Source organism: Tenrec ecaudatus, chromosome 9 (assembly GCF_050624435.1).
Source record: "Tenrec ecaudatus isolate mTenEca1 chromosome 9, mTenEca1.hap1, whole genome shotgun sequence".
NCBI lineage: Eukaryota > Metazoa > Chordata > Mammalia > Afrosoricida > Tenrecidae > Tenrec > Tenrec ecaudatus.
Window position 1 is genome coordinate 105,776,926 of NC_134538.1, and position 17,150 is coordinate 105,794,075.

A 17,150-nucleotide genomic window follows, 5' to 3' on the forward strand; every position below is an offset into this window, starting at 1 on the left:
ACAAAAGCTGAAGGATGAAAAGGAAGCTGGCCGATACTTAGCAAGTTACAGTGCTTTAAATCTTGGTTCATTTTACTCTTTCAGGCATTTGTCCTAGAGATTGAACCAGTAAATTGCACTTCTTCAGAACTTTGTGCCATCTAATCAACTCTTCTCACTTGTACGACTGGGTCCACGAGTCCTCTACTAGTAAAGAAACACAACAGTAGAAGGAGACTCTTGACAAGTACATTTGATTTTAGTAGCCTTTTCAAACAGTAAGTTCTAAGATGAGTGGAGTACAAATTTAAAAACTAAAAGGAAAGTAGGATTCCTACATACGGTACAAAGATCCTTATATTGCAGCTTTTGGAATTTTGTATCTGTATTTTCTGCACACAGCTCCACATAGCCGAGAACAACTTGAAACACAGTATTGTGAATGGCTTGGGTGAAGTGCATATGAAGTTGATCCATTGCTGTCTGTGTAAAGAAAACACATAATTTCACATTATTAATAGAAGAAAATGTCAACAGACTGGAAAAACACAGGAGAAAACCTCACCAACTATAGCTACCAGTGCAAAGATCACTGTTATTCACAGAAGTGCTTAACTGTAATGTGGATTATTTTCAAATAACGTTTCAACACACTGCTAAGGATAAGTTTGAATCATGAACACTGCTCTGTGTTTGTGATGAGTGTGTACCTGTCTGAACTATCTCAACTTTGTCATGTACAATCACACCTCAGGATCTCCTCTGCCTATAGAGAACCATTCCTTTACATCCTACCTGAATAGAGTCAATGAGTTAAAATCACTCAATGGCAAGGAGTTGTGATCAGCCAACATCATATTCAATTTCTTTTTAATCTTTTATTGTGAACTGAGTGAAAGTTTACAAAGCAGATCAGTTTGCCATTCAACATTTCACAATTCACACATTTTATTTCATCTCATTGATAGCAATCCCTACAATAATACAACTTATCCTATTTCTTCCTGGGTTTCCTGTTTCCAGTCCCTCTTTCCTAACCCTTCTGAACTTTGTCCTTGGATAAATGCTGTCATTTATATCCACTGGGTGATGATTCTAAGGTGTGAGCACCTTACTGGTGTCACTGCTTCCTATCTATACACCTATTTTTTTGGCTAAAACTTGAAGCCTGAAGAGTGAATTCATTTCCAAACATGAGGATGTCTACGAGTAAAAATCTCAAGACTTCCACCCAATCTCTATCTGCACACAAGCCATGTAGGTGACAAGCAAGCCTGGTCTGTTTATGACTGGGTTTTGTTCTACACATTTCTCCCACCTTATCCTGGGCCTTCTAATGTGGTTGGTGTCCTCGATTAGAATATAAGGTACATGAGGAAGTATACAGTTTTTATTGTCTTGCTTCTTTGGAAAATCAGAGATTTTCCCCCTAAGCCCTAAGGCGTTCCCTTTGCCCTGGTCTCTCCCTCACAAGGTTTTTGAGTTTTGTCCAGGTTGATTGACATTTTATGGGTAAGCTATAAACAACTTGACTTCTTGCAGCCTGTTCTGTGATTGGTAGGCACCTTCCTGGGGCTGATCAAGAGACTGTGAGGATGAAGTGACTGCAGACACTGCTAATGAATTACCTACAGCCTAATGTCCAACAGAAGTGGCCTATGGAGAGGGGAGTGGTCCGTTCTTGACCTTGACGAGAGGACCATGTCTTAAAGTTGACAAGGAATTTGTAGATATAAACAGCCAGTAACCACCCCACCTGCTACTCCCCACCCCTCAGAAGTTTTGTAGACAGAAAGCAGCAGGAAGAGAAGTAGCAGAAAAAGCAGAGAGGAGAGGTAAGGAATGGCCTGAAAACCCTGCAGTACGGTCAAGGCTACAGCAAGAAGACAGCAAGAAGGCTGGTAGTGGCCCCGCACCAGAAACGGCGATGACAGAGCAGAGCTGAGGGAAGGCTGGCTTCAAAAGCCGACCGGAAACTTTCGCAGTCAGGAGGAGAGAACCCTCTTGAACTATAAAGGGAGATTTTTCGTGGATGTTTTCCGATCTTGATCCCGAGTTGTAGCTGTTGGTCTTGATCTCACTTAAGTGTCAGTACAATTGATGAGTTCTATGAGATGTTGCTGCGGCTTTCCACACACAGCTGAGGAAGAGGAGAGTGCTAATGCCAGGGAGAGCGGCTAGTGTCAGAGATGGGTGGGACTAGAGCTTCAAGAAGGTGGAACTCTGTAAGATATTTGGCCCCTGCTTCATAGGAACTGGCTTTATGCTAATTCTTATATTTAATAGGTATTTATAAATACAGAGGGGAACATTTAGAGGAAAGAAACATAATGCTCATGTCTAAAACGTCATAAAGAAAAATATAAAAACATGTACAACAGAAGATACCATTAACTTTCAAATCACAGTACATCTTCCAAGTTTGTCAACAAAGCCTTGAACAGTCAGACTATGTAAAGGCCATGCATTATGACAGCAATTACACACATTTTGGGGATAGAGCCCTTTGGAAAATGCAATGGGCCTGTTTGTACACAGAAAGGCACAGGATGCGTAACAGTCTGTAGGTACCATTTCCCAAGTCAGGCTGGCCTATCTAGGGCCTTGGAGCGCCTGATGCAGAAGCCCGAGCTGCGGCAAATTCTGAAACTACTGAGGATGGCACAACAAATGTGTACAGTGTCTCATCACACTGCACACACTTCCTATCACAGCATCAAACTGACGTTAGCAAGTCAAAGTCACCAAGGGTACTATCTTATTAATGTTCAGACGGACGCCATCATAAAGATCAAGATTTCTGGTGAAGGAAAAAGCAAATATCCTTTCAAAACTAACCTGTGTTTTCCCAAGAAGTCGGTATGCCTGTTGAACCTTGGTATAATGGTTGATGTCAAAATTCTTACAGATTTTAGAAAGCGCTACATCCAGTTGTTCCTATAGAATTAAAAGATGAGATAAAAAGTGATTAAATAATTGTCTCCAAGGTAATGAGAAGAAATATTAAGAGTAATTTCTCTGCATTAATTAATATCTAGATTTTATATCATGTTGAATTTAGCAATGAAGACAAATTTAAATTTGTAAACAAATGATTATTTATTTATTAAACAGTGATCATTTATTAATAACTATAATCAAGCTTACTAAAATATCATTAACATTTCCATTTTTTAAAACCCAGAATTAGAGCCTCTAGGGATACAAAATACAAATAATATTTTCTTAAGGTTTATTTTTTTTTAACTTAACTTTATGTTCCTAAAAAATATGACCTAAATTTGTGGGACGATTGGGTATAATAAAGCACTCCTTTGTAAACAATTGGAAGTGAAATGCAAAAAATGGCTAGGATCTGAAAAGTATATACTTCAAGGTTTACAGTTCTGTAACTAAATCTATTGACATTATGAAGTTCTATTTTTTAAAAAAGGTTTTCTATGAAAGGAGAACCTAAGATTGTATATTAAGAGTAAAGAAATGGGCTTCCAATAGAAAAGTCCTCATTAAAAGTACACACAGATGATTGTTAACTTGAGAGTTTTTTTAAGCACCCATTTTTACAATTATCAATAAATAAGTTTTGAGGTATTGTTAAACAATTAACACATTCATGACCAAGAACTACTTTCAAAAAGGTTATTTGAGAGTTCAGCTTTAAATTTTATACACCTTTTTATCAAGAAAACAATATAAGTTAAAATTCCAGAAGAAACTTTCTTATGATATCTGCTAAAATGAATAGTCTATTTTACAAAGATTACCAAAGAAAGAGACACCATCTGAAATAAAATTATATATTTAAACACACATATATATACACACAGACACAGAGAGGAAAGTAGCAAAACTTGATATTCATGCCTGATCTTTTACTTTTTTATCATTTTTTGATAAATCATATTTTGTTTAGAAATTTAAGAAGGCTTTCATCAGCTAATTAGTCATACACAAATCAACTCACTACACTAAACAGGAAAACCAACTGATAATCCTAAAGCAATACACGGAAGTACTTTGGCTCTAATTTAAGTAATCTGGACATAACTATGACTAAATTTCAAGAAGTGGTGCTTTCAGATCCTATGACTCCAAAAATATTGTTTACAAGTTGATTGACTTGGCCACAAGTGATATTAAAAATAAAACATTACTAATAATTATATGAAGGCCAAGAAATTAATTGTATTCACGTCACTCAAAAAGCTCTGAAAATCAAAAATTTCTTAACTTATGATGTGACCCTTCTTACCTCAATTTGTTCTAAAGTGTCTTGCAGCTTGGAATTCAATTCACTAATTAATAAAACAGAGTTAGAGATATCGATCATTAAAATGGACAAACTGAATAAATACATGCTAACTACATATTCAATAAATTCTATGAAAGTTTGAGCAGTAAGTCTTACTTTTGATTCTATAATGTTCATTTGGAAGTACTTCTATACCATCGATTACATTGGAATCTAAGAGACACTTTCACCTACATATATACATAAAAAACTAGATTTTTTTTCTCTCTTCAAAAGAAAACAAAAAATAAACCCAAAACTGGTTTTGAAAAAATGTTGCTGTTAGAGATTGGGAGGGACTAGGGTCATAACAATGTAGAAGATAGTCTTCTCTGAATGGACATTATATTTTTGACCAGAACAATATAAATGTTTTTCATAATTAAAACTAATACCCAAGAATCAAAAGGAAGTTATTACTAAGAATCAAAACCAAAATGAAATAATGAATCTTCATATCAAAATGGTGAAGTTTATTTCAAAAAGCACAATTTTACTAATGATATATACTCAAGAACATTATCATTTTAAAATACTCTATGTAACATGCGTACACGTAAGGTAATATGCAATGTATGTTCCAAATCTCTTGCCATCAAGTTGATTCCAACTCCGAGAGTCCCTACAGGACAGAGCAGAACTGCCCCATAGGGATTTCCGGGGCTGTGCTATTTCCAGAAGCTGCTGGGTACATCTTTCCCTGCGGAGACTGATGGTGCTGAGCAATAAACCCTTTCATTAGCAGCTTTGCACTTAACCACTCTGCCACCATGTACAAGTATGTTATAAAAGTGAGTAATACTAACATCATTAAGCCTGACGGCTTTCAGCATACAATGTAATAAAATAATGCAAAATTAATTTCTACATGAACTCATGATCAGTATTTTTCTTTTAAAATATTTTTGGTATGATCAGTATTTTACTTTAAAAATATTTTTGGTATGATCTTACTTGGTCCACTGCAAAGGCTACATAGCAGCTCTCTGCATTCCTAGAAAACCCTGCTGCTGCAGTGCTGAAGCACCCTGTGGGCAAAAGATGGAGCAGTCTATTTCCTCACGTACTGACTGCCTTTGAAATCCTATGGGGCAGTTCGACCCTGTGGTCACTATGAGCTGACACCAGTGGGCTTGGGTTTCTCAATCACCATTAACGTATAAATAAGGTCTTTTTTGTAAAGGGTAATTTTGTAATCTCTGGTCTAAGGGGAACATGGGGATGGGGTTGGGGAGCTATATAATAATAAGCCAGGAACACATCACTATGCAAAAAAGCGATCAAAACAAATGAAGTTGGATGACACAGACTTAATTAAACAAAAGGGCAGATGAATGAATGCATGCCAAAATATAAGGGAGCAGAGCAAGGAAGTCCCGAAGGAGTACCAATCATAGACTTTGGGGCCAGGGCATGGCACCCCGTCAGACTTGAGCAGAAAACACTCCTAAAGGTCAACAAACAGACCTTGGACTATTTACAGGCTTTTCTTTCTTTCTTTTTGTTTTGTCATTGTTTTCTTTGTTGTCATTTTGTTTTCTTTTGTCGCTTTGTTTTGCTCTGTCTTGTTTTTGTGCATATTATCTCTGCAGGTCTATCTAGATAAGATAGGCTGGATGAACAGTCTAGAGGAGAAAATAATGGGACCAATGGTTCCGGGGGTACATGGGAGAGGGGAGGTGGGGGAAAGGAAGTGGTGTTAGCCACCCCAGGGACAAGGGAACAAGTGATCCAAAATCAGTGGCAAGGAGAGTGTAAGAGACCTGGTAGGGATTTATAAAAGGTAATGTCACCAAGAGGAATTACAGAAACCTAAATGAAGGCTAAGCATGATAGATGAACAAGAGGAAAGTAAAAGGAAATAGAGGAAAGAACTAGGAGGCAAAGGGCATTCATAGAGGTCTACATACAGGCATGTACATATGTACATATATTTATATATGATGATGGGGAAATAGATCTATGTGAATATATGTATAGTTTTAGTATTAAGGTAGCAGATGGACATTGGGCCTCCACTTGAGTGCTCCACAATGCAAAAACACTTTGTTCTATTAAACTGGCATTCCATGATGTTCACCGTCCTGACACTATCGCTGAAGATACATGTGTGCATAAGCAAATGTGATGAAAAAGCTGATGGTTCCTGGCTATCAAATGATATAGTGTCTGGAGTCTTAAAGACTTGAAGGTAAACAAGCGGTCACCTAGCTCAGAAGCAACAAAGCCCACATGGAAGAAGCACACCATCCTGAGTAATCAGGAGGTGTTGACGGGATCAGTTATCAGTCATCAAAGAACAAAAAATCATATCATTGTGAATGAGGAGGAGTGCAGAGTAGGGACCTAAAGCCCATCTGTAGACAACTGAACATCCTCTTACAGAAGCGTTGCAAGGAGGAGATGAGCCAGTCAGGGTGCAGTGTAGCAAAGATGAAACATACATCTTTCCTCTAGTTCTTAAAGACTTCCTCTCCCCCCACCCCCCCGCCCCACTATCACGATCCCAATTCTACTTTACAAAGCTGGCTAGGCGAGAGGATGTACAATGACACAGATAGGAACTGGAAACACAGGAATCCAGGATGGATGATCCCTTCAGGACCAGTGGTGAGAGTAGTGATAGCAGGAGGGTGGGGTGGAAAGTGGGAACCGATTACAAGGATCTACATGTGACCTCCTCCCTGGGGGACGGACAACAGAAAAGTGGGTGAAGGGAGACATCGGACAGTGTAAAATATGACAAAATAATTATAATTTATAAATTATCAAGGGTTCATGGGAGAGGGAGCACAGGCAGGGGAGATGAGAAGTTAATATTAAGGGTCAGATAGAAAGAAAATGTTCTGAGAATGATGATGGCAACAGAGGTACAAATGTGTTTGACACAATGGATGGATGGAGTGTGATAGGAGTTGTACGAGCCCCCAATAAAAAATTTTTAATTACTACCCCCAATAAGCATGGTTGCTTCAGATCAGGTGTTTTCCACCGCAACCAAAACTATTAAGAAACCACTTCCATAATCACCAAAGGAAAACACAGACTTTTATATTATTTCCTAAACCTGGAATTCAGCAAAGAAAAGAATGAAGACGCTAACGTAATACCATCATGGACGCCCATGAAGGCGGTTTAGCCTGTCCTGAGTTGGAATTGACTCCTTGGCAGTGAGTTTGGTTTCTGGTTGTTCTGAGGTAAATCCCCACTCACAGTGACCCCACTTGTGCAGAGTGAAACTGCTCTGTGATTGTTCTGAAGTAGATCACCAGGCCTGTCTTCTGAGGCACTTCTGGAATGGGTTCAACTAACTAATGTTTCTGCTAGATGTCACTTGCTGATCTGTTTAAGCCACTCACGTAGATAAACAAGCAAGCAATGAAGGTGACTGCAAGGCACAGCGTCATCTCCTATAGGACACTGAACTGCCCCAAAGGGTTTTCAGGGCTGTAATCTTTACCAAAACAGACTGCCACAGCTCTCTCCTGCAGAGCAGCTAGTAGGTTCAAACAGCTAACCCTGCAGAGAACAGCTAAGTGCTTAACCATTGCTGCCACAGAAACCCTAGCTAGGAAGAGCTCGATAAACCGAAGAGGAGCATTGACAGTTGGACAACAGAAGACCGTGCCTCCATGCACTATACCGGGTTTCCCTAAGCACTCAGGAAATCTCATACACATTCACTACCCCGTCAGTGGCGACTGAAGTGTTGCTATGATTTTCAACAGATCTCAGTGGATCTTCAGACTAGGAAAACGAGGAGGAAAAGCCTAGCAGTCTACTTCCAAAAACCAATCATTGTGAATCCCGAGCCACCATCCTGAGCTACCATTAACTTATTCATTAAAAGGGCTGTTTTGACTTATGGAACAATGTCCAGTCCGTGAATACTCAGGGGTATGACGTGGGAGTAGGCAGTATTTCATTCTACTGTGGGTGGGGCTGTCATGAGTCAGGGCCACCTTGTCAGCAGCTAACATCAATCAGCAAGAAAAGCTTGGCAACCAACGAGAGTGGCGAGGAGCATGACTCAGTCACAGGGGAGAAAGACGAGACCCTAGGACAAGAACTTCAGACTTTGTGAATTAGCATTACCCCACAACTTTCCTGGAACTCGTCCAAGGAGCAGCCACAAATACCAGCTTTATTGTCCTTCCAAAAGCAGTCTCTGTACGCACACGATTTACAGAGCGGTGCACTCATTCCTCCGGCCTAGCTTCCAGGGCCACTTACTTGACTACCTGCTAATGTTGTCAGTTGAACAAAGTAGCACCTATCCTGTATGAGGTGGCTTCAAAATGTTCAAAGGAAAATTCCATTATTTCTTATTTCCACAAACTTTTTGAGAGCGTTTTTTTTCTTTCTTGACTGTAAAAGTATCGTGGACATAAAACCAAACCAAACTCACTGCCATTAAGTTGATGCTGACTCATAGCAACCTTATAGGACAGGGAGGTACTGCCCCTGTGAGTTTCCAAGACCATAAATCTTTAAGGGAGTAGAAAGTCCCAGTTTTCTTCCTTGGAGCTGCTGGTAGTTTCGAACTGCCAACCTGGCTGATCAGAGCCCAACATGTAACCACTATCACACCAGAGCTCCCTTCTTGGATATAATGTAGCCTATTCTTCTCCCTCTATTCCTACCACTAGGTTGAGAAACACTGTTTCCCAGCGCACACACCCACACACACACACCCTAAACCCGCCCCCCCCCATCAACCCATCTTACTCAGACCAATTCCAATGCACAAGGATCCTGTCAGAGAGAGTAGAATTCCCCACGTGGGTCTCCAAGACTGTGCACCCTTAGAAGAGGGACGCCAACCCATTCTGCTGTGCACAGGGTTGCTCGGAGTTGAAATGACTCTGCGGCACCTACCAACAACAGGACGGCCCGTGACTGAAACGATCATCTGACTCAGAGGAGTTGCCTAAGAGCTGCTGAATGAAACTTTCAGTAATAAGAAAAATAGTGACATTGTGCTATTCTTTAAGTCCCTATTTCGATCTCAATAAACAAAACTACAAAGATGGGGGTGCGAGTTAGAGAGAATGCTTTAGAAGAGTGACACTGAACTCCACAGGCGTCCTGGACAGAGATAGCAGAGTCAAAGCTAGCCAGTCTCTCTGAGGTGGGGTCCACAAGTTCACCTCGGGCTGCAGCTAAAGATGCACATACAGAAAACAAGGACACCTAGAATAATGAGCAATTCAGAACTGGAAAACATAGTCTTTCTTTTAGGAACTATTTTGAATTTAGGGGAAAAAAAAATAAATCTAAATTCATTCGCAGGTAAATGCAATTGTTACTAAAGTTTCTCTACAGAAAAAAATGGAGCATTTAGAGTCTATGAAATCATTATAAATCTAGATTTTAATTTATATATAGTTAAAATGATTCTATATCCAATGCACGAATGAATAATGCAAACATAATAATATAAACCATGTAGACTATTCCAAATGGAATGCCTAGCACACATAAAATGTGGTTTCATTAAAAATATTTCAAATTCTAGGACAGCAGCTTGACAATTTCCTCTATTTAAAAACACACATAAAAATTATGCTATTAAGGAGTGAGCACAGTGACTGCAGCTTTTAAAGAAGTTCTTAATGACGATTTAGAAATGTGAATTCAAGCTATTTCAATTAATTAATAAAAGTATGCTAAAAGGCTCTATTAGTATTTTGATAAATAAAGATACATTATGGTTTTAAAAATTTACTAGTTCTCAAGATAGAAGGCCAAGAACTATCAGAGGCGATCTGCAAGCTGAATAGAATGAATCAGACAACTCTGTAGTGCATTTCTACTATCATTACAGAAAACACTAGAGTAGTAACCATTAACAACTGAGTAAGAGTGTGCTAAATGACCAACCAAAGACACACGCAAATCTGAGATCGCTTGGAAATAAGGTTTTTGTACAAATCTGATAGTACAGAGAGCAGGTGATACAAAGTCATTAGCATTTTAATGAATGTTCCTGGTCTTTTATTAACAAGAGAAACTCCTTAATATTGTTGGTTGTCGGTTTCCTCCATAACGGTGGGTTGGATGCAAAGGTTGCTTCCAGCTCTAACGCTCGCTCCATGATTCTGAACACCCAATAACTGGGGCTCTGCATTTGATTCCTTAAAGTGCTAAAATCACTAGGCTAAATTTAAGCAAAAGACTGCTAAGTCTATACTTTATGGCCATTGGTTAGGATAGGTTTCAGTCCGGAAATTCTAGCCTAGTGAACTCCGAGGCCTAATCCAGGGGTCCAGTCTAACCACAGTAGCAGAGAAAAGCAGTCCGCAAAGGCTTTGAAGCTAACCCAACGACCTTCAACTGTGGCTCAAGCATGATTTCAACAGATCTCCTAAACCCCTGGGACCACTAAGATTTGTCCTTACTGCGTTCAGAAGCCAAAGCCCAGTCCTCCATAAGCAAGGAAGTTCAGCGCCCACTAGGTAGGGCTGCATACGCTCAAAACATCTCCACAATTACATGAGTTACAGTTCCATCACAAGCACTCTGATTCACTTTGTAAATGCTAAAGAAAATGAAGCCTTAGTGAGAAAACATTATTAAAATCTAAATTTCTTCTGTCAGTCCTTAGCTAATGGTGTCTAGCTTCTAGCTTCGACTTCTATTCCTATAAATGTCCCTGTGTCCCATTCAGGCAGGGGCATAAGACATGAACCATTTGCAATGTGAATGTCTATGATGATTTATTTACTTATTTACTCTTTATTAGCATAGGCTCCATATTAACTGACTGTGAATAGAAGTTTCTAGGAAGTTAACACATATTAATCACTCGTATTCTAAGAAATACCACAGCATCTCATGTTGGTAAGTACTAAATAAAAAAGTGTTCACTGTTGTTCCATTCAGAGGGTAAAGGGTTGACATGGGTAACCTTTCCAGATAACTTGTAAAGATATACAACACAGAGAAAAATGAGAAAAACCCAAAAAGACCGCCACTTCCAGTGAAATGAGGATGATGAAAACAATATCTGATTTCTGACCTAGTAAAAAAGACGCTAGAAGACAAATGAATAATGCCTTTTGACGGAAAAATAATCGCTTTTATTTTAAGCATTTTTGTGAGTTAAAGTCACATCATGCTCTGATAGTTTCTCGCACATGTGTCTGATATCCACCTGCCCACCCCAGCCAAAGAAACAGCCTCTAAGAGACAACTGTAGGGAAACACGACAAGAGCAAAAACAAGAGAAGAATACACTGTTTTTTAGGGCACGCTAACAGCTGAGGAAGACTTCAAAAACAGTGGAGAAGCTTCAACAGAAATTACAAACGATTAAGATCTTGATGTTTGGGACATCTTGAATTCAAGACAAAGGATTACTTTTCCTTTTTTAGATATCTAATCACTCTATTGAACTCTGTAGCTAATAATATTTCACCGTAATACAGTAAATGAGATTTGCTCAATTTTTAAAAGTAAGGTATTGACAAAACAGAAATCTTAATTGCAGTTGCAAAAATAATACAGATTCTATAAATCTGACTAAGTAAAAATAATGTCACTAACAAAACACAAAACACAGAGGAAGTAAGAAAAAAGAAGTATATCAAATACCTATTGCTTTTATGATGGGGAGTCAGCAGTGATAAATCAAGGAAAAGATATTTAACCTAGCATTGAAATTCTAAGGAGAAAATAAGTAACCTATAAAAGTGGTATATTCCAGGAAATAGGAAAAGGGTGAGTCAAGCAGAAGACAGAAAGAAAAAGAGAAGAAAATCTCTATATTTTAAGACCATTTAAGTATTGTTTCTTCCATTGTGTAGATGTTAATTTGTTTTAATATGGCATGACGTTTGAGTAAGAACTGAGGGAAATGAGCTAGAATAAAAAATAACAAATGCAGGTTCTATCAATAACTTAGTCCAGGTAATACAAGCAACAAAGACTTGGGATCTGAGCAGTGGATCAAGTCAATGGATCTAGCTAACAGGCCTGCAGAAACACTCAAGTGTTTGAGCCCTGCTCCAGGTATACGTCCTGGTACTTCTATCCCAAGGCCTGACAAGAAAAACAAACAGGTACATCTGGTTTGGGTGCATACGAGATGGTGCAACATGCCAAGAATTTTAAAACTTCTACAATCTACAATTCATTAAACTGTAACCTTAATATTCTGACAAAAATAGAGATACCTTAAAATGTACCGACTAAGTACCTATGTCTGTGCTAAAGTTGTGGAGCCCTGGTGGCATAGTGGGTTACCTGTGAGACAGCTAATTACAAATTCCGCAGTTTGAAACCACCAGCTGCTCCTCAGGAGAAAGAGAAGGCTTTCTAGGTACATAAAACATCTCAGTATCACCGGGGCAGTGAGCTGGCTGAGTGAGTGAGTGAGTGAGTGAGTGAGTGAGTGAGTGAGTGAGTGAGTGAGTGATGTTAAAGTACACTGGTGTCAGTGTTAATTAAGGTATGTGGCTATTAGGGGCTATCAGGTCAACACCAACTGCTGCCCTCCTGTACACAACAGAACAAACCACTGCCAGGTTCCCACACAGCCTCACCATTTTCAGTAAGGGCTTTGTTGCAGCTACTGTGTCAGTCCTCTTCCTTCAAGGTCTTCCTCTTTAACTCTGACCCTGCACTTCACCAAGAAAGATTGTCCATTTCCAGAGACTGCTCTGTCCTGATACCATGTCCAAAATCAAAGTTAAGGTATAGCATTCAAAAAACTAGTTCTGCTAGTATGCAAAGCTTTCAACACGAGATGGAAATGTATGTTGAATCCCACAATTAGTTTCTTTCAAATGAAAGAAAAAACATTAAAGCAGCTTTGACATTTAAAAATAACTTTTCTCCAAACTAATGTATACCAATTTAAGGGGTGGGGAAATTAAATGCTTCATTCACAGATGTACTTTAGCATAAACACTTTCTGATTCTTATTCCCAGTAAACCCCAACTATATGACTCTGTCAATCTCAAGATATGCCAAGCAATATAAAAATGTTTCCTATCAGTTGTACAAGAAAACTGGTACATTAGTATCTTTTTTTTTGTATCAGTATCTTTTACTAAAGATACCAGAACAATTCATCTCAAGGAAAAATCAGCAAAGAGGCACTAGATCTCTGCCATTTCAACCAACTACATCATATTACTTGGCACTCTGTGTATACAAAGTAAAAGATGAATAGCCCAGTTAAAGGCAGCAAAGGACAGGAACGGACAGTTCACCAGAGATGACATCCAAATGACCAACAAACATTTGAAGAAATGCTCATGAGCACTAGACACCTGGGAAATGCAAATCAAAGCAACACTGAAACACTACCTTACACCATCAACAGACAACAAATGCTGGAGAGGTTGCAGGGAGACCCACACTGCTGGTGGGACTGGGGAAAGCAATATAGCGCTACCTCAAACAATTGGAAAGTCAGAAATTCCACACCATCTAGCAAAGCCACTGCTGGGTGCATATCCTGGAGTAGTAAGAGTCATAATGCCAACAGACAAGCCCACCCACGGTCACTGCAGCAGCTCACAACAGCAAGAAGATGGAGTCACCTAAGTACCCATCAGTAGAGGAATGGACAAAGAAACCATGGTTCATACACACAGTGGAATAGTATGCATCAAACAGTATTAAAAACAGACAAAAACGAGACCACAAAGCACCTCTAGGCATGGATGGACTTGGAGAACACAGCACTGAATAAAGTTAGCAATGAAAAGAGGGCAAATATTGTATCAGATGACTGTTACAAGGATAAGGGGTGGATAAAGTAAGCGGCTAGACTGTTGACAGGTGTCAACATGCATGAACTGGAAGATATTAAGTAGTCCACAAGTGGAAGAAGAGAGATTCAGGAACAGATGAAGGACAAACTATTTGTGGAGGTCTGATTAGTAGTTTGAAGTGTTGAATACAAAGTTAATGTTTGAAATGTAACCCCCCACCTAATTTACAATGATTGTTTTGAAAAGGTAAATAGTGATATAAACAGATCTACTGGAAATAAAAGCCGTGGCTCTTTTTCAACAGAAGCAAGTATGTGCAAGCTCCCCCTACTTTCAGAGTCCTAAGAGTCAGTCCTTCGCAATCCCTTCCAATTGCTTCTCCCAAGACCACGGGGTCTCTGCCCCTTGGCCAAAAGCCTTACTTCCAAAAAAGCCGAGATGTGAGTAAGAAGCAAGGCCATAAGACCTACCCAGGGGGCACTAAGTGATGTGTGAACAGGGACATTTTCCTGACAGATGAATGTGCCCACCAAATAAAAACCACACTAGAATCCACAAATGGTTCTGGATCATGGGGTGTATGCCGTCCTAGAACCCCAACCTCACTAAGCCATCTATGCCCCTTAGAGAACACCTCCAAAGGGAACGCATTTCATGATTCTCTAGGCATTGAAAGAAAGGAAAATAATGTAAATGTTAAAGAAAATGAGAGTGTCTAAATTCAGCTGGAAATTAATTACGACTCCCATGAATACCAAGTGTCAAGTCATTTTTCACTCTGATTCACTCAGGTCCAAGCAATGGATTAAATCTTGCCTTTGGCTAAATTCCACAACTCAGGTCAATTACATAAACTTTTAGAGTGCTGATAAATCCTGACTGATCAGCGACAGCTTACAAGGATTTAAAAAAACAGGTAGTTATTGTGTTTGGAAGAACGGAGGGCTGCACAGCAAGAGAAAGGAAAGTGAATGGTCAGAATAAAAATGACATCAATACGGGCACCACACAACAATGTTAGAACAAAATGTCCCTCAAGTTAGCAACACTGTTCCTCTCTTTCAAAATGTCCTCATCTTACACTTCAGCGCATACTTCAACCAAAGATTCACTATGTCCTCTGAAAAACAGCATTTTGTTTTAAGTGAAAATATACCCAGCAAAAGTCATTCCCATTTAGCAGGGTCTGAGGTCCTCATCAGTGGCACCGGTTACATTCTTCAAACTGTGCAATAAACACTCCCAGTATTTCTCTTTTCCTTGTTTCACTGTGACTTCTCTGCTACTGAAAGTTCAATAGACACTTTCCAGTCCTTACCTGGCTGAGTCTCAGTTTTTCTGAGTGCCAGGTGTCTCCTAAAGAGCCCTGAGCTATGTGCAGTTAAGCACTGGACTGCTAACCACAAGGCTCACCATGTACTCTGAGGAAGAAAGATGAGGCTGTTTGGTCCTGCAAAAAGTTACAGCCTCAGAAAGCCCCTGGAGCAGTTCTACCCTGTCATGGACTCAGGGTGTCAAAATCAACTGGAAGGCAATGCGTTTTGGTATCTGTAATCCACAGCTCCTTATAAATTTTGACTTGGTTGACTTCTTACCCCAGGGTCTCCTCTAGAAGCCTTACATGACTCTCAGTGTTGGATCCCAATGCTTCCACTCTACCCTCAGTTTCCTCCTCTCTAAAGCCCATCCCTCCAGGTCAGCAGTTCAAACCCACCAGCCACTCCACAGGAAAAAGATGAGGCTGTCTGCTCCCACATGGATTCATAGTCTCAGAAGTCCTATGAGTTGAAGTCACTCTGAGTTGAAATTGACTGGGTTTAGTTTGTACCTATTCAACAGAGACTTAGGTCTGAGGGTATAATAACTTCTCTTTCCTGGCAACTTTCACCACTAATGCAAACCCTTCATCTTAAGCCAACCAAAAAGTTAAAACTGCTAACAGCCGTTTTTGTACTATACATTTTATAAAAACTTAAACAAAAGAGAGAGAACATTAAAAACACCAACACTTAAATATTACAAGGTTAGTGATTAGGCAAGAGGGCTTTAAAAACATCCTTTTAAAAAATCCATTATCTTTAAACCCCCTTGTATGAAATATTGTCACACTTAAATCTTGCAGAATTCCTATTACGTGAGCCAAATACTCAAACCAAGTGATCTTAACAAGATGCAGTAACTCTTCCAATATTTACAAGTTAAACAAAGTTAAGGAAAAAGAATTTTCAAGTGATGTAATGGGAGGTATAAATAAATTCATTGATTCTTCTTTACTATTTGATAAAATTGGAGAAGATCCCATTGGAAATAGGAAAATAAAGATTCACTGAGGTGACAAAAGGCATAATTATACAGTATCTAATCTTTCAAATCTTAAGAAGCATTAGTTGTAGCTTTACTGTAGTGCTCATTCATAAACAAGAATGCCAATAGAGAACAACGTATTCTTACTTTCAATGTTCAATAACTTTTGATGTTTGTTAACACAGTATGTCACACAGCCCACACTAAAAACTGAAAATAAAGTCAGCTATGAAAGGCTGTACTACCTTACCTTCCCAACTGACCTTCCCGCCTTATCTTCCCGCCTTACCTTCCCGCCTTACCTTACCACCTTACCCTACCATCTTACCTTACCGCCTTACCTTACTACCTTATCTTCCCGCCTTACCTTCCCGCCTTACCTTCCCACCTTACCTTATGCAGCTGTAATGTTTGAATGTGCTGGCAGCTTTCTGACACTCCAAGCATAACTGAATAGCTCCTGGATAGTCTTCCTCCTTAAGATGGGAAAGCAGATGGCAATAAGCTAGAAGATTTCCCCTTAAAATCCGTGGGGTGAGCCTCTTTCTTACCTGACATAGCTATCAACTGCTGCAGTGACAAATGCAAGCAAATGGTTTAACAACAGAAATGTACTTTTTCACCTTGACTTACAGAGAACACTCCCAAAATGCTTACAATACTCCCACATAAAGGACTTAGAGAAATGTTTAATTGATTCAGTGGCCAGTTTCTGTTCTTGATGATTCTAGCTTAAGTTGTAATTCATGAACCCTGCTACCTTCCAGTGTGTTCAAGAAATCCTGATTTAGACTGGGGACTCCAAGCGCAGGAGATTTAGCCCTTTTTTAAATAAGTCCAAGAGAGTTCA

General features: G+C 39.4%; 1 protein-coding gene across 1 annotated transcript in view; it reads right to left on the bottom strand.

Moving 5' to 3' along the window:
- Window positions 1-17,150, bottom strand: part of VPS50 (VPS50 subunit of EARP/GARPII complex) — a 119,732-nt gene that overhangs the window by 68,307 nt on the left and 34,275 nt on the right. Inside the window, exons 9-12 of the mRNA XM_075558403.1 lie at window positions 16,694-16,776; window positions 4,232-4,274; window positions 2,818-2,916; window positions 322-462 (exon numbers count right to left, since the gene is read on the bottom strand). Coding sequence (XP_075414518.1) covers window positions 322-462; window positions 2,818-2,916; window positions 4,232-4,274; window positions 16,694-16,776 — 366 coding nt within the window. The remainder of the gene's footprint in view (window positions 1-321; window positions 463-2,817; window positions 2,917-4,231; window positions 4,275-16,693; window positions 16,777-17,150) is intronic.